Genomic DNA, 20,920 nt, shown 5'->3' on the forward strand with positions numbered 1-20,920 from the left:
TATTGTTTTGTATCTATGGTTATCGATGAATCTATTGAGTGAATGCAAGGGATTTAGCATGATTATCCTTATCTAATTGTGTTTCTTTAACAGCTTGGTTTTCCCCCTCAATTAGGACATGTAACACGTGAAAGTCTCAGTGATCAACGAAATTAAATTTTATTTTTCCTTGGCAGCTTACGAAGGGCTGCACCTACCGAGTTCGTTCTAATATTCTTTTAGTAAAGACCAAAGTCAGAGGAAAGAATGGAGACCATACACAGAAACTGAAACCAATAATAATGGATAGCGTTGATCTTTTTATTCACAATTACATGAATATTTTATAACTAATTCCCCAAAATACTTTGTCGTTTCCTGTATGGATTATGTTCACACAGTTGTTAATTATCGGTGAATGATAATGCGGTCATCGTCAAACTTCAAAGTAAAGGTATTTTTACCAACTTCTAGCGTTACTGGTACTCTAACATCAGTTTTTCATATAGTCTTTGAATCTAGCAGATTATGGGAACAATTGACAAAGAAAGATTTTTTAAAAAAATCATACTTTTTCTTGATTACCCTTTTTTTGTTAAGGTCTATGATACTAGTCAAAATGCCTTCGAATTTAAAGATTTTCCTCCTAACACCTTTAGCTGAAGAGGTAACAGCGTCTACTGTGCTGTGCGAAAAAAAAAAGTCTATATGATATTGTTTAATTTATCAGGTCACAAATTGCCTCATTTTTTACGGAACCAAGAGCAAAAGCGCATAGCAACAGCTGCAATATGGTGTCAAGCACTTTTGGTTCTAGGCTTGTGACTGTATTCTTACAGCATTGACCTTACCTAAGCCACTCTTTTAGAAGTTCTTAACCAATTTTGTCTAAGGTATTATGAGCTTAAGCACAATTAGAACGGCTCTGGCGAAATCCTAATATGTCAGTTGCATGCAAATGTCAAGCTACTTTACAATTTGCCCTCGACGTTATTGAACTATTGTCTTCAGTTTTTACGTTTACCAATAGTATCGTTCGGTACAATATGAAACAATTAAGGCTATGCTGAATTATACAGTATGCCGACAATAATAACATTCTTACCTATACGAAAAGTAGATCAATTGTTGGATTAAGATATAAAATACAAACAATGTGATTAATTTTTGATATCCATTTTCTCGGGAAGTACCCTACGCATTGACATTATTGGTTAATATTACGGAAGTTCAATCAAAACAAAGACTTGTCTTATCTTTGTGCGTGGATAATCTCCCGAAATCGGAGCAAATGTCTGGTATAAATTAAGCCGCGTATTTGAATGTTTATGCACTCTTCTGATATTAACATGCGGTCTTTCATCGTGTTCCTTCTAACCCTCTCCGCTGTGGCTGGTGAGATTCGAGACTTTCAAATCAATTGTTTGAAAATATTCGATATATTGATGTAATATATATTACTATATTTATGTTGTTTTTTTTTCACAGCTGTCCCAGCTAATCCACAAAGGATCGTGGGCGGCAGTACTACGACTATTACTAACTATCCCAGCATAGTTGCCTTACTGTATAGTTCAAACTTGAGTCAGTGGCGACAATCTTGTGGTGGTACTATTATCAATAATCGGAGCATCCTTACAGCTGCACACTGTCCTCAGTAAGTATATTATTGTCACAAAACTGCTATTTACCAATGTTAATACTAATTAGGACAATTACGAGGCATTTTGGGACTTTGAATATAGATGGTTTCTATTAAGCGAGAGATGGCAGAACCATTAAATTCATCAATAATCAAATCTCTCTTGCTTTTATTATTCTTAGCTTTTTCAGGTATAAAACGTTTTTTTCTAATATCTAAATTGTTTTCAGCGGTGACACCACTAACAGATGGCGTGTCAGAGTGGGCTCCACCAATGCGAATAGTGGTGGAAGAGTAATAAATTCGCAGAGATTCATTATTCACGGTAGCTTCAACAGGCAGACGCTCAATAATGACATCGCAATCATTCGCCTCGCGGCTACCATATCTTTCAGCAACACTGCCCGGGCCGTAGGCTATTCTGGCGCTAACTATAATTTACGCGACGGACAGGTTGTTTGGGCTGCTGGGTGGGGACGAACTTCTGTAAGTACTTATTCTTATGCTACTTAATTTCGTATAAAAGTTTGTTAAGATGTTTGAAAGAAACGAAGAAAGATTTATTATTGGGACAAAAGAAATAACAAATTTATTTTTATATTTATAAAGTTTTTATAAAAAAAAAAACGATATTTTAAGGCATCTTTCTATATATTTATTTAAATTATACTTTTATCATAAAATACTATTTTATATAATTACACTCCTATTATTCCAGAGCAATGGTCCTGCATCGGAGCAACTGCGCCACGTTCAGATCTGGACTGTAAACCAGGGCACGTGCAGGTCTCGCTACGCCAGTATTGGCCGCACCGTCAATGACAACATGTTGTGCTCCGGCCGGCTCGACGTTGGCGGTCGCGACCAGTGCCAGGGTGACTCCGGCGGTCCTCTCTACCACAACCGCGTTCTCGTCGGTGTCTGCTCCTGGGGAGAGGGTTGCGGTTTGGCTCGCTTCCCTGGAGTCAATGTACGTGTTTCGCGGTACGCTAATTGGATCCGCAACAATGCGTAGTTTAATATTTCGTTTAAGACTCGTTGTTATTCTCCAATACGTACTAGATATATATAAGCTCTGTTCCAAAACAAGGCCTTGACTAATGCCAGTGCTATACTGATCTAAAATAGTTATGTATATATTTTTTTTAATTTAGAATTAGTTTTATTTAAAATATAATTGTAAAAAAATGTTTAGATTTACAGGGAAATCAAATCTGTTTTAAAATATTTGTGAATATATATTTTTTTATATAATTAATTTTATTTAAAATATAATTGTAATAATAAAAATGGTTTGATTTACAAGGAAAATGTCAAAAAAAAGGTTTTTTATTCGACAGAAATTCTAATCAAGATAATTTATATACATTGGGATGGTACTCTTAAAAACGAGCCTATTAAAATATCGTTTCATTTTAAAGACCGCCAATTCTGAGATTTTTGGAATTATATTTTACTTAAATATTATATATTATTGAAAATAAACGCTTTCGAAATATAAATATTGTTACATTGAAACTCAACCCCAAAAGAAATAGTTTTCCAAAATCTAGTTTATTTGTTTCTGACTGAGAATAACCGCGAATTACATTTTTTTTATTTTACCTTTATATTTGCTAAAGGCAATAATTAAAAGCTATTTATATTATAAATATATATAAAAAAAAAACAAAATTCTAGGTAGTTATGTATTTTACCTCTTTTGACAAATCAACGAAGATTTATTTATGAGTTACTCCGCTACGACTTTTCTTTATTATTTTTCCTATAAAAATATGGGTTTAAAATTATCCTTTTAATGATGCCAAGCTCTATATTTTTAGCACTTTATTATCCAATAAGTTTGAGGTTGGTTGCGATATGTTCTAAATAAGGGCCGGCGTATAAATGGCGAAGCGCAGCGCAGATTTGTTTACTGTCAAACTATTATCGACATTCTCGTCATTGAAATAATGTTCAAGATCAATTAAAACAATAATAAATTTACGAATGAATAATGCATGATTGAACCTGAGAAAAAGAAACTGGCAACTAATTCCATTTTAAAACCGTTTGTAAGGCTCTCGATCACTTTCTCGCCAGTATTGTTCTGGCATGATGGGGCATCGTTTCTCGGGCGAAGACTGGCCTTGAAAGCGACCTCAGCCCAATTAGTCTTCCATATTCCATCCGTAGTGCCTTGGAGGAGTGGTATCCCAGACCAAAGAGGCCGAGTGCAAGTTGAAGACCATCACAGGAGGGCGATTTATCTCAAAAGTTGCCTTGCAGGAGACATCAATATCTCGGATTTAATGATTACTAATATTGCTACATTGACTACGATAATACTTTTTACAATCTTAATTGCCACTGTAACATTACAGTAAAAAGATAGTTTCAGTATTATTTTAGTTCTACCACTGACTTTTTTCTTGAAATGTAACTAAAATAGAAAGGGTAGTAAATAATTTTGTGTTACTACGTAATTTCCAAGATTAACTACATTTTAAAAAGCATTGAGGCGATTTCGTAGCGTCCTTTGATCCACTAACTTATTGCTGAATATAATAAGTTATAAATAATTAGGTCAAATAGCTGTGTAATTAATCTGTAGGTATATATTTGAATATATAATAATAATATCAGCCCTGTATTATGTACTTGCCCACTGCTGAGAACGGGCTTCCTTTACTACTGAGAGGGATTAGGCCTTAGTCCACCACGCTAGCCTAGTGCAGATTGGTAGACTTCACATACATTTGAAATTCCTATAGAGAACTTCTCAGATGTGCAGGTTTCCTCACGATGTTTTCCTTCACCTTTAAAGCGAACGATAAATTCACGAAGAATACACACATGATTTTTTAGAAAAGTCAGATGTGTGTGCCCTTGGGATTTGAAACTGAGGACATTCGTCTTGGCAGTCCGTTCCACACCCAACTAGGCTGTCGCTGCTTGTGATATTTGAATAATAATTAGAAAATAAGTCATCTTGTAATCGATAGGCTCGCGCCATGGCAAAAACTATACCGCAATTTACTTCGTAAACAGTAAGGCTAATTTAATAGACATTGTATTATTTCTTATCTGGGCACGGGAAAGTGACTCCACTGTACCTGATATTGTGTGGATTTATGAGAGATGACTATGCCTCGGCAATGATTCCGGCCGGTTCATAACGGGATATGCACAGCCCGATGCCGGGACTCGACGTATTTTCGTGGACTGCAATGGCGGGTTTTGCACCTTGTTCACGGTGTTTGCTATTCCTGTAAATATATCTTACGACCAGCTATTGGTAAATAATATAACCCACAGGCTGGTTAGACTTCCGCCTTTTGGTTTTGTTTATTTATTTTTTTACAAAAACAGTTTATCTTTTAACGATAATATCACTCGTGTTTTTACAGCATAGAGACGACGAGGGCGAGGTTCCGCTATTTCATACATAATTTGCTTTATATATTGGCGGCGTTTGAGAATTTCCACCACGGTATCCCCTGCCTGTCATAAGAAGTGACTAGTAGGGGCCATCAGGCGGTTGCGAGTGGTCGGCTGCCGTTAGATTATACATTCCTGTAGTATCCGGCGTCAATGGCAGCTGACGCCGAGGTTGTCCTTCGGTGCTCGGGGGCTTCTGAGTCCGCCACAACAGAATTCGGCTCGTACCAGGCGGCACTGCGCATGGGCGGTTGCCGACGATAATTTAGACACTATTTGGAGGAAATCCTCAGCCGTCCCTAATGCGCCGAAGATGATCATCGCGGAGTTTTAGCAGGTTTTCCGTATGTAGTGCCGGCGGTCGCCTAACGTCTACCATCTCTTCGGGCAGCTCAACATCGGATTGTAACGCATGGTGATAACCGCTCAATCGTCCCCCAGAAGGCTAGACGGTAGTAATAAAATAATTTCTTCGCGCAACCAAACAAAAAGGCTGATAAAACTTAAGTCAAATAAACTAATGGGTTGATGGACCACTACATGTGAATTAAGGGCCGCACAGACGCAGTTAACTATAAGAGGCTATAAGATGTTAATATTTTGTTTTTATAGAAATACCTACTATTAAACTGACAGTAGTTTCAGCTGAATCTTTTATCAACAATGGATTAGTTTCCAGTTGTTGCAACTAAATTGCGAAACTAATCAATTGAACAGCGTTTCCTCCGCGAGGTTGTTTTATACAAGACACAATCATAAAATGATTTGCAGTCAAACACTAACCACGTAAAAAAATTGTCGTGGCTTGAAACTTCTGTATCAAATGACAAGCAGATTAATTAAATCTCATTAACCTACCCAAATGTAGGGAAAGTACCTTGTTATTGTTGACGTAGAAAATAAAAATAGTACCGCTAAAAACAATACCTTGTCTTATCTAGTTGAAATAGATTATGTTCCGGAAATCGATGTTATTTTTGTATAAATGCTCTGATTAATTGATACAATATGCACTTGTTCGCAAACATGCGGACACTCATCGCTTTACTTGCTCTAGGCATCTCCGCTGTAGTAGGTAAGTCTTAGTACATAATATTATACAATTATAAATAGATTTATGTTGATCGAGTGAATTGTCGCATCAGACGTATCTAATTTTTATATTGTCTGGTTATATCATTAAATGTAATCTTTAAATTGCAAGGACAATATGGGGAACGAAATTGTCACAATTTTATATTATCGAGAAAACTTTTATATTGAATATAAATTGACCATTGCTCCACCCCCAGTAAAAGTCGTTCCGGGATAAAGTTCCGATTATATTTTCCCGGGATAAAATGGAGCCTTTATTTAAAGTTAGACTTTTAGCAAAACATTGATGCATACTGCATTCAATTCCATATAGTAAGTACTTTTTGAATGATGCGTGTACAAAGATACAGACAGAAAAAATCTAAAAACTTTTGTTATTAGTATTAGTTTTCTTTAATGTCTATAATATACAGACATGCCTTTTTGTATGTCCACAGCGGTTCCAGCTAATCCACAAAGGATCGTGGGCGGCAGTACTACGACTATTAATAGCTATCCCAGCATAGTTGCCTTGCTGTATAGTTCGAACTTGAGTCAGTGGCGACAAACTTGTGGTGGTACTATTATCAATAATCGGAGCATCGTTACAGCTGCACACTGTCCTCAGTAAGTATAGTATTGTCATAGGACTGTTATTAATCTATGTTAATACTAATTAGAGTAATTACTAGGCATCTTGGGACTTTGAATATAGACGTTTTCACTTAAGCGAGAGACTGCAATACCATGAAATTCATAAATAAATCAAATTTCTCGATAGTGTCACTCATATTATTCTTAACTTCATCAGGCAAAAAGAGATTTTTTATAATATCTAAATTGCTTCCAGTGGCGACAGCACTAACAGATGGCGTGTAAGAGTAGGCTCCACCAATGCGAATAGTGGTGGAAGAGTAATAAATTCGCAGAGATTCATTATTCACGGTAGCTACAACAGGAGGACACTCAATAATGACATCGCAATCATTCGCCTCGCGGCTACCATAATTTTCAGCCCTACTGCCCGGGCCGTAAACTTTGCTGGCCCTAACTATAATTTACGCGATGGACAGGCTGTTTGGGCTGCTGGGTGGGGACGAACTTCTGTAAGTATTTATTATTATGCTACTAAATATCGTATAAAAGTTTGTTAGAAGTTTGATAGAAAGAAAATAAGAAACGTAGAAAGATTTATTTTTGTTACAAAAGCAGTATAGCATTTAAAATAGAAAGGAGAAAAATATAGCACAATTATACCTATTGTGCCAACAATGGGAGACTTCATTGAGCGCTCGCTGATTTTTACTAAGGGTGACGATTTGGATGATCTTTGGCGAATTTCGCATAAATCTTTGAATAAATTTGAGGAAGTTATGTTTTAATAAATATAAAAACATACTATTTAAGGCATCCTTTTCGATATATTTATTTAAATTATAGTTTTATCATAAAATATTATAATAAAATATTTTTTATACGAGCACACTCCTTTATTCCAGACAAATGGTGCTTCATCGGCCCAACTGCGCCACGTTCAGATCTGGACAGTGAACCAGGCTACGTGCAGGTCTCGCTACGCCAGTATTGGCCGCACCGTCACCGACAACATGTTGTGCGCCGGCTGGCTTAACGTTGGCGGTCGCGACCAGTGCCAGGGTGACTCCGGCGGTCCTCTCTACCACAACCGCGTCCTCGTCGGTGTCTGCTCCTGGGGAGAGGGTTGCGGTTTGGCTCGCTTCCCTGGAGTCAATGTACGTGTCTCGCGGTACGCTAATTGGATCCGCAACAATGCGTAGTTTTATATTTCATTTAAGACTCATTCGGCTTCTCTTATACCTAATAGATAATAAAAACTCCGCTCCAGAACAAAGCCTTGACAACGTGGTGTTATACGGGTCTAAAATATTTGTGAATAATGGTATTTTTATTTAAAGTATATTGTTACTTGAAAAAATGTTTTGATTTCCCAGGCAATTAACTCTTATGTAAAAAAGTTGTGAATATTTTTGACAATTTATAATAAAATTATCTTAAATATGTTTGTAATAAAACAAAATTTTAATTTATAAAGAAATCAAATCATTTTTTTAATCTTTGAATAAAGTTTTATAATGGATATGGCCAAAAACAGATTTTTATTCTACAAAAATTCTAACCAAGATAATTTATATACATTTGGCTATCCAAGTGTATATAAATTATCTTGATGATTTGGATACTACTGATGGTCAGTACTATACTGATCATCAGTAGTATCCAAATCATTTAATTTTAAGACCTCTGATTTTGAGATTTTTTGTTATTTTATTCTACTTAAATATTAACCTTAAAATGAACGCTAGCGAAATATAAATATTGCTACATTGATATAAGTACATCCTAAAAAGGGTAAAGTTATTAGAAATCCGGTTTATTTGTTACTGGCTGAGTACAAAAGTGAATGATATTTTTTTAATTTAACCTTTATTTCCGTTAATGACAATTGAGAGCTATTTGTATAAAAAATATAGATTACTTATTCTACTAAAAATTTTATTTTAACCCGTGCCGACAGGGCCTTGAAATTTTAGAAAATAGCTACTTCAAGTGCCTCTTAAATGTAGTTGTAGATGATCACTCAAAACCGTTATGCTATAGAAATATTAATTAAAACATAAATTTGTATAATGTTTGTATCGGTATTATTAATAAAGATATAATTTTTATATTTATTTATTTGGATATTTGGTCTTCAATGTCTCCTTTTTACAGTCGAGGTAAATTTTTCTATGTTTTTGCACACAATGTAATAAGAACTGCTTCTGTTCTTTATCTGTTGTAATCACATCATGAAAGTCTGTCATTAGTTTAACAGATCTTTCAGCTGTATTATTAACTGCTTTCAAGCAAGAAGCCTTCTTTTCAGCTTCCACAAATGCCGCGTTACCTTTCCATAAAGATATAGTTTCTTGAAGAAAACTACTGTCAAGTTTCAATCGTTAAAATAAATCTTTACTTTTGACAGAAACATATGACACAAAGATTTCCCTGAAACAATATATAATACTTATAGTGCCGATAAATTAAACTAATGTCCAATTTGAATGCCAGATTAAACACTACTACATACCATATAGAGAGCCAGACATCAAAAATGGAAAGAATGGCTATTTCTTCTGATAAGTACCACAAGTGTTGACTGAACTTATGTATAGCCGCTTTGGAAATTAACTTGTCAACTTTTTCGTAAGCTGTTCTTTCTCGTCATATGAAATAATAATTGCCCGGCGTTTTTCTTTAGAACTTGTTATGTCCAGACCAGGTAACAATTTTCTATCCTAATGAATAGTAACTACTTCGGGAACGTTATTTTGAAAATTAGATTTAATGGATACCGCTCTATCTTTTCTCATTTGTGTTCGAATGCGTTGAATAGAAGATTTGTTGATCAGGTAATTATCAAAACTAAGGCCAAGTGCTTCTATTAAAGATTAAATTATAGAAATAGAATCTCTGATGCTTTTTTTTATTTATTTATTTACAAATCATAGCACTTACATTATGTGGATTATTACAACTGAGTTAGGATGCGCACTTAGTTTAGAACTGGTATCGCGTACCCTTTACAAACCAGTAACAATAATTAAATTTGTCAGACTCTAGTTCGAAGTCTCAAAGTTATAAAAAAAGAAAACAAATAACAATAAAAATAATAATAACTACAAAAATTCTCTATAAAGAATGAACTACTAAAATAAAACAGCAGGAGTTTGCTATTTTCTGTAACATCTAGAAAAATATAATATGACTATAAACTCTTCATCATCATCATCATCAGCCTATATCTTTGTCCACTGCTGGACATAGGCCTCCTCCAATATACGCCATTTTACCCTGTCTTCGGCCTGTCGCATCCAGTTCTTACCAGCGACCTTTCGCAGATCTTCACTCCACCTAGCTGGAGGGCGTCCTACACTACGTTTGCCGAGCCGTGGTCTCCACTCAAGAACTCGTTTACCCCATCGGTTATCGGTTCTTCGACAGATATGCCCTGCCCACTGCCACTTCAGTTTGCTAATCCTGTGTGCTATGTCGGTGACATTGGTTCTCTGACGAATGACCTCGTTACGAAGTTTATCCTTCAGAGAAACTCCGAGCATAGCACGTTCCATAGCTCGCTGAGCGACTTTGAGCTGGTGGACCAGCCGTACTGTGAGCGTCCACGTTTCGGCACCGTAGGTCATGACAGGTAGGACGCACTGGTTGAAAACCTTCGTTTTCAGACATTGTGGTAGAAGTGACGAGAAAACCCGACGCAGTTTGCCAAATGCGGCCCAGCCCAGCTGGATTCTCTTTTTAACCTCCCTCTCAAGGCTGTTTCTTCCTAATTGCAGAATCTGCCCAAGGTAGGTGTATTCCGAAACAACTTCGAGAAGGTGGCCATTGACAACGATAGGTCTTGGATCTAGGTGGTCATTGATCATAAGTTTTGTCTTATCCAGATTCATTGTTAGACCTATTCGCTGTGAGGCCGAAGCTAGGCTGTTTAGCATCTGTTGCAGTTCCTCCAGTGTTTCTGCCATTATCACTATGTCGTCTGCGAATCGCAAATGCGAGATGTACTCACCATTTATGTTAATGCCCATACCTTTCCAGTCCAGAGTCTTGAACAAATCCTCCAGTGCGCACAGGGGCCGATTATACTCCTCGGATTTCTGTATAATCTGCCTCACTGTGTGTATGTGGTCTATGGTACTGTATCCTCCGCGAAACCCAGCCTGCTCCGGGGCTGAAACTCGTCGAGTCTCCTAGCGAGGCGATTCGTGATAACCCTGGAGAACAACTTATACACATGGCTCAGGAGTGAGATGGGCCTATAATTCTTTAGAAGGGTTTTATCCCCCCTCTTAAAGAAAAGAACCACCAGACTCCTACTCCACGCCTTTGGAGTTCTCCCACAGTGTAGAACGGTGTTAAACAGCTTTTGTAGCTCCTGTATGACAGGAAGGCCACCTGCCTGCAGGAGCTCCGAAGTAACTCCGTCCTCACCGGGGGCTTTTCCATTTTTAAGTTGTCTCAGAGCCAACACGATCTCGCCTTGGTCGATTTCTGGCAGATCGTCGCTGTAGTGGCGCGTCAGGGTGGCTCTGGGATCATGGTCGACATGCCGTGGATAAGGAGCATGTGCAGCGTATAATCGACCATAAAAGTCCTCAATCTCGGCAAAAATCTCCGACTGTGACGAAACGGTTTTGCCCTTTTGTGTCGTTAACTTCGTCAGGTGGCTCCTTCTAAGCTGCTGAGCAAATACCTTAGACCCTCGGTTTCGCTCTATCGCTTCTTCAATGAGGCGTGTATTGAAGCTCCGAAGGTCTCGGCGTATCATTTTGCTATGCGCCTGTTAAGGTCTGACCTCTCTGACGAAGTAACTTGGGTGCTTTCGCGTCTATTTGCCATAAGCCGTAGAGTCTCATCCGAGAGTTTGGACTTTCTGCCTCTACGCTGCATTTTACAGATTTTGATGCCCTCTCCTTTAAGCGCATCAACCAGATTGTGTAGGATCTCGTCAATGTCTTCAGAGGGTGCCAATGCAGCGAATCTATTTCCGAGCATTCTCTGGAACTTTTCGGAACCCGCCATGATTTGGAGTGGATTAGGTCGGAGCGTGGACTTCATGAGACGGCTTCTTTCAAGCTTAATATCGATATTCAGAGAGCCTCGTACAAGTCGGTGATCGGATCCGGTATTAAACCTATTAATCACTGAGACATCTCTGAATATGTGCTTTTGTCCGTCATGATGAAGTCGATCTCGTTCTTTGTCACAGTATCCGGACTTCGCCACGTCCACTTCTCTGGGGGTCCCTTTTTGAAGAATGAATTCATCAAAAGAGCCCTCTTTCTCAAGAAAGTTTACGAGCATTTGTCCTCTGTGATTCCGACATCCATAACCATGTGGTCCCACTCTGGATTCGCCGTGACTTTGGATTCCCACTTTAGCGTTGAAGTCCCCATAACAACGTTGAAATGGGCCTTTGTGGTATTGTGCAAGGCTTTTGATATGTCCTCGTACATATCCTCCACGTCGTCGTCCGAATGTGTCGAAGTCGGTGCGTAGACCTGTATGATCTTCATGGTATATCGTTTAGATAACCGAAGAACCATATAAGCTACCCTGGTCGACACACTGGAAATTTCTTCAACGTTGTTAGTGAGGGCTCTATTGACGAGAAAGCCTACACCACCCTGGGATATCCTATCGCCTTCGCGGTAGTATATAAGGTGGCCCGAGTCTAAGGTGATAGAGTCCTCTCCTCTCTACGGACTTCACACAACCCTAGGACATGCCACCTTATGTTCTCTAGCTCCGTCTCCAACTGTGCGAGATGTTCATCAAGCCGAAGACTTCTGCCGTTGTAGGTTGCCAGGGTCAGTTGAGATGGGCGGCCTATCGTAGCCCGGGGATTCTTCGCACCCCTGCCCTGCCGTTACCGTGACCGCCGCCTTGGCCAGGAATAACAGGGCGACCGGGAACTGGGGCCATTTCCTATGATTCTGTATCATTGAAGGGTTTATGCCCATAATCGCCACGCTGGGCAAACGGGTTGGCGATCGCAGAGGCACAGTTCTTCGCACCGTTAATACTGCTGCCTGTCAACGGTCTGGGGGGGCTGGCTGTGCCTAGTTGAGCTAGGTTATACCGCCTTTAGCCGGTTGGAGAAAGGAAAGGAATTTATATAAGGAGGGATAATTAGAAAGGAAGAGGGAAATGGAAGGGACAAGGATACTAATGTCACGGAAGATAAGGTTTGTGACACTAGTAGCTAGAGTAGTTCGGGGTCGCATACCCGTAGCAGACCCAATAAGTTATCGGACAGATAGTTTATGGATCCACCCTCTGAACAATAATAATATAAACTATATAAACTCTTACTTAAAATTAATTACATAACCAAAACTGTTGAGATCAATACGAATGTAGGAAAAATAGTGACAGGGTTAGACATTAAGAACCATTGTGTATGTGTGTGTGTTTGTATGAGCGCGTGCGTGTGCGTGCGCGTTTGTGTTAGTCACCCAAGGTAATTAATAATTCTTCGGTATCTTCGTATGACAGTGTCAGAAACCACTCAGTTAATTTAGATTTTAACTTGCCTAACGGCAACGGTAGTCGGCAACATAACTCATTGTAGATGTGAGGCAGCAAAAAGGCAGTTAGAATACGATAAATACGGCGCTGACACAGGTGTTTAAATTCCTCAGAGTTAATTGCTCTCTTGTGTAAAGCAATAACAGCTTTGAGTATGTAAATTTGGCGTACTCGTAGTACTTTACACTCGGAATAAAGTTCGTCTGTAGAGAATCTGAAAAGTTTCCGCAACATCACCTTTAAATCAGATCGCTGAGTTCTCTCGAGTTCCATGAATTTAGTTTTGATCGCTCCACCCCACGCAAGAATGCAGTAGTACAGTAGAGACTGTGTAAACGCCTTGCCATCAACAGAATGTCTCTTGGGAGGATTCGTAGAGCTTTAATAACATAAATGGATTTTCTAATTCTGCAACTGAGAAATGCAAGATGCTTTTTAAAACATAAGTTTTCATCGATTACAACCCCTAGACATAGAATGTTGTCAGTGTAGATGATACATTCACAGTTACACACAGAATCATCAACACAACGAGTGTGAACTCTTAAGGAAGGCAAGACAGAGGGTTTAGATGCAAGCGTTTTGTAAAAAGCGATAGCTTTAGATTTTTTTAAGTTCAATGTTAATAAGTTTTGTTGTAGCCAATGGAAAACTGTTTCCATTGTAGATTTAGCATTATCAACAACTCTGTTCCAAGAAGAATCGTGGATAATCAAAGCAGTATCATCTGCATAACAAAAAATCTTACAACTTAATTCAGGTAATTCTAATAAATCGTTAATGTAGATGATAAAAAGAGTCGGGCCAAGAATGCTACCCTGTGGAACGCCAACATCGACAGTAAGTTCATTGCTTAAATAGGGACCAATTCTGACTCGTTGGCGACGTTCCGAAAGATAGTCACGGAACCAGTCATTTGCTATTCCTCTAATTCCTCTCATCTCAAGCTTTCGTAAAAATAATTGAACCGATACAGTATCGAAGGCCTTGGCAAGGTCAAGAAAGACTCCCAAGCAACATTTCCCATGATCCAAGTTCTTCGACACTACATCCATTAAGGAAAGAATGGCGTCCTCAGTAGACTTTTTGCGCCTAAACCCAAATTGGCTATCAGAGAGTAAGTTGTATTTCTCAAGGAACGATATGAGTTGTTTGTTGACAACCTTCTCCAAGAGCTTTCCAAAGATATTTAATAATGAGATGGGCCTATAATTAAAAAAGCAATTGGGATCGTTCATTGAAAATGGCGGTTAATTACTACTCGGCAGTGCATTAGTGTCCATTGGTTCCAAATAAATTACGAAGCTAATCAAATGAACAGCGTCTCCTCTGCGAGATTGCTTTCATGCATGACTCAATCATAAAATTATTTGAAATCAAACACCAACCACGTAAAATAATTTTGTCACGGTTTGAAACTTCTACATCGAATGAAACAGGAAGATTAATTATAATTAAATCTCATTAAGCTCCCAAAATGTAGGGAAAGTACCTTGTTTTTGGTGACGTAGAAAATATATAACAGTAGAGCTATACACAATCTCTTGTCTTATCTCGTTGAAAAAGATTATGTTCCGAAAATCGATGTTATTTTGGTATAAAAACTCTGAATTATTAACACAATATGCACTTGTTTGCAAACATGCGGACACACATCGCTTTACTTGCTCTAAGCATCTCCGCTGTAGTAGGTAAGTGTTAGTACATAATATTACACATGTTCATTAAAAAGAGATCGATGTTGATGAAGTGAGTTGTCTCAGCAGACTTATCAAATTCTGCCTGGTTATATCACTAAATGCAATCTTTCAATTGCAAGGATAACATTATGTATATTATTATATTATTAAAATTACCCAATTTTATATCACCAAAATTACTTTTATATTGAATACTAGCTTTTGCTCGTGGCTCCGCTTCGTGTAAATGTTTTCTGGGATAAATCCCGCTTTATATTTTCCCGGGATAAAATGGATGCCCTTACTTAAAGTTAGACCTTTAGCAACACGTTGGTGAAATCTGAATTCCATTCCCTACAGTTGTTTTTGCAGGATGAGTGTATAGTGATACAGACAGACAGTCAAAAATTCCAAAATAAATTCTTATTATTATTAGTTTTTCTTTAATGTTTATATACAGACATGCCTTTTGATATGTCTACAGCGGTTCCAGCTAATCCACAAAGGATCGTGGGCGGCAGTACTACGACAATTAGTAACTATCCCAGCATAGTTGCCTTACTATATAGTTCAAACTTGAATCAGTGGCGACAAACTTGTGGTGGTACTATTGTCAATAGTCGGAGCATCGTTACAGCTGCACACTGTCCTCAGTGAGTATATAATTATGTCAGACGGCTGGTATTAGTCAATGTTAATACTAAGTAGGGTAATTACTAGGCATCTTGGGACTTTGAATATAGATGTTTTCTCTTAAGGGGGAAACTGCAATACTATAAAATAAAAAAAAAAATCAAATTTATCTATAGTGCCGTTCTTATTATTTTTAACTTTATCGGATAAACAGATTTTTTATAATATCTAAATTGCTTCTAGTGGCGACAGCACTAACAGATGGCGTGTAAGAGTGGGCTCCACTAATGCGAATAGTGGTGGAAGAGTAATAAATTCGCAGAGATTCATTATTCACCCTAACTACAACAGGAGGACACTCAATAATGACATTGCAATCATTCGCCTCTCGGCTACCATATCGTTTAGCAACACTGCCCGGGCCGTAAGCTTTGCTGGCCCTAACTATAATTTACGGGATGGACAGGTTGTTTGGGCTGCTGGGTGGGGACGAACTTCTGTAAGTACTTTATTCTTTTGCTTTTAAATATAGTTTGAAAGTTTGTACAGATGTTTGATAGAAAAAAAGAAGCGTAGAAAGATTTATTTTTGGTACAATAGCAGTATAGCATTGAAAATAGAAAGGAGAAAAATATAACACAATTATACCAATTGTCCCAATAATGAGAGACTTCATTGAGCGCTCGCCGATTTTACTAAGGGCCCAGGTGACGATTTGGATGATCTTTAGCGTATTTCGCATAAATCGTTCAATAAATTTGAGGAAGTTATGTTTTAATAAAAATTAAAACGTAATTTTTAAGGTGCCCATTTCAGTATATTTATTTAAATTGTAGTTTTATCATAAAATATTATAATAAAATATTTTTTATACGAGCACACTCCTTTTATTCCAGACAAATGGTGCTTCATCGGCCCAACTGCGCCACGTTCAGATCTGGACAGTGAACCAGGCCACGTGCAGGTCTCGTTACGCCAGTATTGGCCGCACCGTCACGGACAACATGTTGTGCGCCGGCTGGCTTAACGTTGGCGGTCGCGACCAGTGCCAGGGTGACTCCGGCGGTCCTCTCTACCACAACCGCGTTCTCGTCGGTGTCTGCTCCTGGGGAGAGGGTTGCGGTTTGGCTCGCTTCCCTGGAGTCAATGTACGTGTTTCGCGGTACGGTAATTGGATCCGCAATAATTTGTAGTTTTATATTACATTTAAGACTCATTCGGCTTCTCTTATACCTAATAGTTAATAAAAACTCCGCTCCAAAATAAAACCTTGATAACGTGGTGTTATACGTATCTAAAATAGTTGTGAATAATGTGTTTTTTATTTAAAATATATTGTTGATTAAAAAAATGTTTTGTATTACCAGAAAATCAAAACTTATATAAAATATTTGTGAATATTTTTTTTATTCAAAGTAAAATAAAATATGTTTGTAATAAAATAAAATTTTGATTTACAAAGAAATCAAATTCTTTTTTTTTCCTGCATAAACTTTTATTATGGACATGCCCAAAAACGGAATTTTATTCGACAGAAATTCTAACCAAGATAATTTATATACACTGTACTGATCATCAGTTCTATCCAAATCATTTAATTTTAAGACCTCCGATTTTGAGATTTTTATAATTTTATACTACTTAAATATTAAACTTAAAATGAACGCTATCGAAATATAAATACATTTGCTATTGCATTGCATTTTGCTACATCGAAATACATCACCAAAAAAGGTAAATATGTCAGAAATCTGGGTTATTTGTTACTGGCTGAGTACAACCGTGAATAACATTGTTTTAATTATAACTTTATATCCGCTAATGACAACAATTGAGACCTGTTTATATAAAAATTCTAATTTAGTTATTTTACTAAAAAATGAGACAAAAAAAAATTGGGACGAAATTTCAGCCTCCTCTGATCCGTTAACTTAATACTGAATAAGAAATAAATAACAAAGTTAAATAGTAGCGTGAGTAATTATATGATTGAATATTTGATACAGAATAAAGAAGGGCTGTAAGGTATGTATTTGAATAAAATTTAGAAAATAAGTAATCTTGAAATACACGTGCTTGCGCCATGGCAAAAACTATAATGCAATTTAGTTCGTAAAGAGTAAATGTGATTTAGACACATTTATTTTTTACCTAGACACGTCAAAGTGACTCTACTCTACCTGGTAGTGAGTGCATTGATGAGAGATGAGTATCCATCGCAAATTGATACAATATGTCGGCTGGTTTGTAACGAGATATGTAAAGCCCGATCCCAAGACACGATGCCTTTACGTGGGTTGCTACGGCGGGTTCTGCACCTTGTCTACGATGTTTGCTAATCCCGGATACAAATATATTACCACCAGTTAATAGTAAAGGATTCACCACACAGGCTGGTTAAACTTACGTTATCTTTAACTATTGGGTAGATGTCAGTATATGTGAATTAGGGACAGCACAGGTGTCCACATATTGCACTAGATATACGACAAAAAAAGCGATATGCAAGACCCAATCATAAAATTATTTGAAGTCAAACACCAACTACGTAAAATAATTTTATCATTGTTTGAAACTTCTGCACCCAATGAAAAAGGAAGATTAATTATAATTAAATCTCATTAAGCTACCAAAATGTAGGGGAAGTACCTTGTTTTTTTTTGATGTAGAAACTATATAACAGTAAAGCTATACACAATCTCTTGTCTTATCTCGTTGAAATAGATTATTTTCCGAAAATCGATGTTAATTTGGTATAAATGCTCTGATTAATTAGCACAATATGCACTTGTTTGCAAACATGGGGACACACATCGCTTTACTTGCTCTAAGCATCTCCGCTGTAGTAGGTAAGTGTTAGTACATAATATTATACATGTTCATTATAAAGAGATAATTGTTGATGAAGTGAGTTGTCTCAGCAGACTTATCAAATTCTGCCGGGTTATATCACTAAATGTAATCTTTCAATTGCAAGGATAACATTATATTACATAATAAAAATTACCCAATTTTTATCACCAAAATTACTTTAATATTGAATACTACCTTTTGCTCGTGGCTTCGCTCCGTGTAAATGTTTTCTGGGATGAATCCCGCTTTATATTTTCCCGGGATAAAATGGAGCCTTTACTTAAAATTAGACCTTAAGCAACACATTGATAAAATCTGAATTCAGTTCCCTAAAGTAGTTTTTGCATGATGAGTGTACAATGGTACAGATAGACAGTCAAAAATTCTAAAAACTTTTGTTATTAGTATTAGTTTTTCTTCAATGTATATATAATATACAGACATGCCTTTTGGTATGTTCACAGCGGTTCCAGCTAATCCACAAAGGATCGCGGGTGGCAGTACTACGACAATTAGTAACTATCCCAGCATAGTTGCCTTACTGTATAGTTCAAACTTGAGTCAGTGGCGACAAACTTGTGCTGGGAGTATTATCAATAGTCGGAACATCCTTACAGCTGCACACTGTCCTCAGTAACTATATTATTGTCATACGACTGTTATTAATCAATGTTAATACTAATTAGGATAATTACTAGATACCTCGGACTTTGAATACAGGTTTCTTTTAAGCGAGAGACTGCAATACCAAGAAATTCATTAAAAAAAACAAACGTTTCGATAGTGTCGCTTTTATTATTCTTAGCATCAAAAGTAAAAAATGTTTTTTAACCGACTTAAAAAAAGAAGGACATTCTCAATTCGACTGTATGTTTTATTCTTTATGTTCGTTACCTCAGAATGTTTGACTAAGTGAACGATTTTGATGATTCTTTTTTATTTGAAATGGATATAAATTCATTTTTGTTGAACCCTTGACTTCGGAGATACATCAGAAAACTTTCAAAATGATGTCGTCAACGAATACTGATTTTTACTAAAACAAAAAAGTAAGAAATGAAACCTATTTAACAAAAAAATTTACCGTCTTGAATAACCACTAAAAACCAAAAAAAAAATGTTTAACATTACCTATATACTGGTTAGAAATTTCGGAGTCGGTCTCTAATAAAAATTAAACATAAGTCATTAAAATTAAATACATACACAAATGTACGAAAAAAATTTATTAAATTTCTTAGGAACCGAGTCCAAATTAGTAATGTTATTATAATACCTAAATTGCTTCCAGCGGCGACAGCACTAACAGATGGCGTGTCAGAGTAGGCTCCACTAATGCGAATAGTGGTGGAAGAATAATAAATTCGCAGAGATTCATTATTCACGCTAACTACAACAGGAGGACACTCAATAATGACATTGCAATCATTCGCCTCGCGGCTACCATAACGTTCAGCAACACTGCCCGGGCCGTAAGCTATGCTGGCGTTAGCCATATTTTACGCGACGGACAGACTGTTTGGGCTGCTGGGTGGGGACGAACTTCTGTAAGTATTTATTCTTATGCTACCAAAAATTGCATAAAAAAGTTTGTAAGATGTTTGAAAGAAAAGAAAAAAGATTTATTATTGGGACCAAAAGCAATAATAAATTTATTTAATATAAATTTATTTTTATATTTATAAAGTTTTAATAAAAATTAAAACGAACTTTTTAATGCATGCTTTTCAGTGGCGAAAGGTGAAATTTTTTTCAGGAGGGAACCCGTGGCAAAAAATTACCACGGGGTTACTCTTTTGAAAAATTATTGCCTTAGTTAACATATCGCGGCTAATTTAACAAAAAACAAAAACTAAGATAAACCTAAAGGAACCTGAAAGGGAAGCTAGGAATTGGGTTGTATGGACGCTTCGCCCCTGATGCTTTTCTATACATATTATACTTTGATCATAAAATATTTTCTTATATGAGTACATTCCTATTATTCCAGACAAATAGTGCTTCATCGGCCCAACTGCGCCACGTTCAGATCTGGACAGTGAACCAGGCTACGTGCAGGTCTCGCTACGCCAGCACCAGTCGCACCATCACTGACAACATGTTGTGCGCCGGCTCGCTTACCGTCGGTGGTCGCGGCCAGTGCCAGGGTGACTCCGGTGGTCCTCTCTACCACAATCGCCTCCTTGTTGGTGTGTCTACCTTTTTGAGAGGGTTGCGGTTTGGTTCGCTTCCCTGGAGTCAATGTACGTGTCTCGCGGTACGCTAATGGATCCGCAACAACTCCTAGTTTTATATTTCGTTTAAGACTCATTCGGCTTCTCTTATACCTATTAGATACATGAAAACTTCGTTCCAAAACAAAACCTTAACCGTTGCCAGTGCTATCTTCTTATCTTAAATAATTGTGAATAATGTTTTTTTTATGTAAAATTATTTATTAAAAATATATTTTTAATTGAAAAAATGTTTTGATTTTCCAGGCAATTAAATCTTATGTAAAATAGTTGTGAAT

The 20,920-nt window shown here is 37.2% G+C and overlaps 3 protein-coding genes and 1 pseudogene across 7 annotated transcripts in view; 3 read left to right on the forward strand and 1 right to left on the reverse strand.

The window, feature by feature from the left end:
• LOC115448648 (solute carrier family 12 member 6) overlaps positions 1-20,920 on the reverse strand; it is a 601,928-nt gene that overhangs the window by 247,621 nt on the left and 333,387 nt on the right. The gene's annotated exons all lie outside the window — the stretch shown is intronic.
• Positions 1,224-8,830, forward strand: LOC115448656 (trypsin, alkaline A-like). 3 transcript variants are annotated; one of them, XM_037442869.1, is made up of 4 exons: positions 1,224-1,374; positions 1,468-1,636; positions 1,852-2,107; positions 7,615-8,830. In XM_037442869.1, the coding sequence occupies exons 1-4, from the start codon at positions 1,302-1,304 to the stop codon at positions 7,909-7,911; spliced, it is 795 nt and encodes a 264-aa protein (XP_037298766.1). In that variant the 5' UTR covers positions 1,224-1,301; the 3' UTR covers positions 7,912-8,830. The 3 variants fall into 3 exon arrangements, with proteins under 3 accessions (XP_037298766.1, XP_030032014.1, XP_030032016.2); XM_030176154.2 differs by lacking the exon at positions 7,615-8,830 and adding an exon at positions 2,340-2,774; XM_030176156.2 differs by lacking the exons at positions 1,224-1,374; positions 1,468-1,636; positions 1,852-2,107 and adding exons at positions 5,964-6,116; positions 6,574-6,742; positions 6,966-7,221 and having other exon boundaries at positions 7,615-8,818.
• LOC119190608 (trypsin, alkaline A-like) lies at positions 14,805-16,906 on the forward strand. The gene is made up of 4 exons (XM_037442870.1): positions 14,805-14,934; positions 15,407-15,575; positions 15,799-16,054; positions 16,452-16,906. The coding sequence occupies exons 1-4, from the start codon at positions 14,868-14,870 to the stop codon at positions 16,746-16,748; spliced, it is 789 nt and encodes a 262-aa protein (XP_037298767.1). The 5' UTR covers positions 14,805-14,867; the 3' UTR covers positions 16,749-16,906.
• On the forward strand, positions 18,270-20,695 carry LOC119190610 (annotated as a pseudogene).

This window comes from Manduca sexta, chromosome 25, assembly GCF_014839805.1.
Source record: "Manduca sexta isolate Smith_Timp_Sample1 chromosome 25, JHU_Msex_v1.0, whole genome shotgun sequence".
Taxonomy (NCBI): Eukaryota; Metazoa; Arthropoda; class Insecta; order Lepidoptera; family Sphingidae; genus Manduca; species Manduca sexta.

Coding starts and splice junctions, on each gene's coding strand:
- LOC119190608 (XM_037442870.1), top strand. CDS start 14,868: ATGCACTTGTTTGCAAACATGCGGACACACATCGCTTTACTTGCTCTA. Junction 15,576..15,798: donor ACAGCTGCACACTGTCCTCA/GTGAGTATATAA, acceptor AATTGCTTCTAG/TGGCGACAGCACTAACAGAT. Junction 16,055..16,451: donor CTGGGTGGGGACGAACTTCT/GTAAGTACTTTA, acceptor CTTTTATTCCAG/ACAAATGGTGCTTCATCGGC.
- LOC115448656 (XM_037442869.1), top strand. CDS start 1,302: ATGTTTATGCACTCTTCTGATATTAACATGCGGTCTTTCATCGTGTTC. Junction 1,375..1,467: donor AACCCTCTCCGCTGTGGCTG/GTGAGATTCGAG, acceptor TTTTTTTCACAG/CTGTCCCAGCTAATCCACAA. Junction 2,108..7,614: donor CTGGGTGGGGACGAACTTCT/GTAAGTACTTAT, acceptor CCTTTATTCCAG/ACAAATGGTGCTTCATCGGC.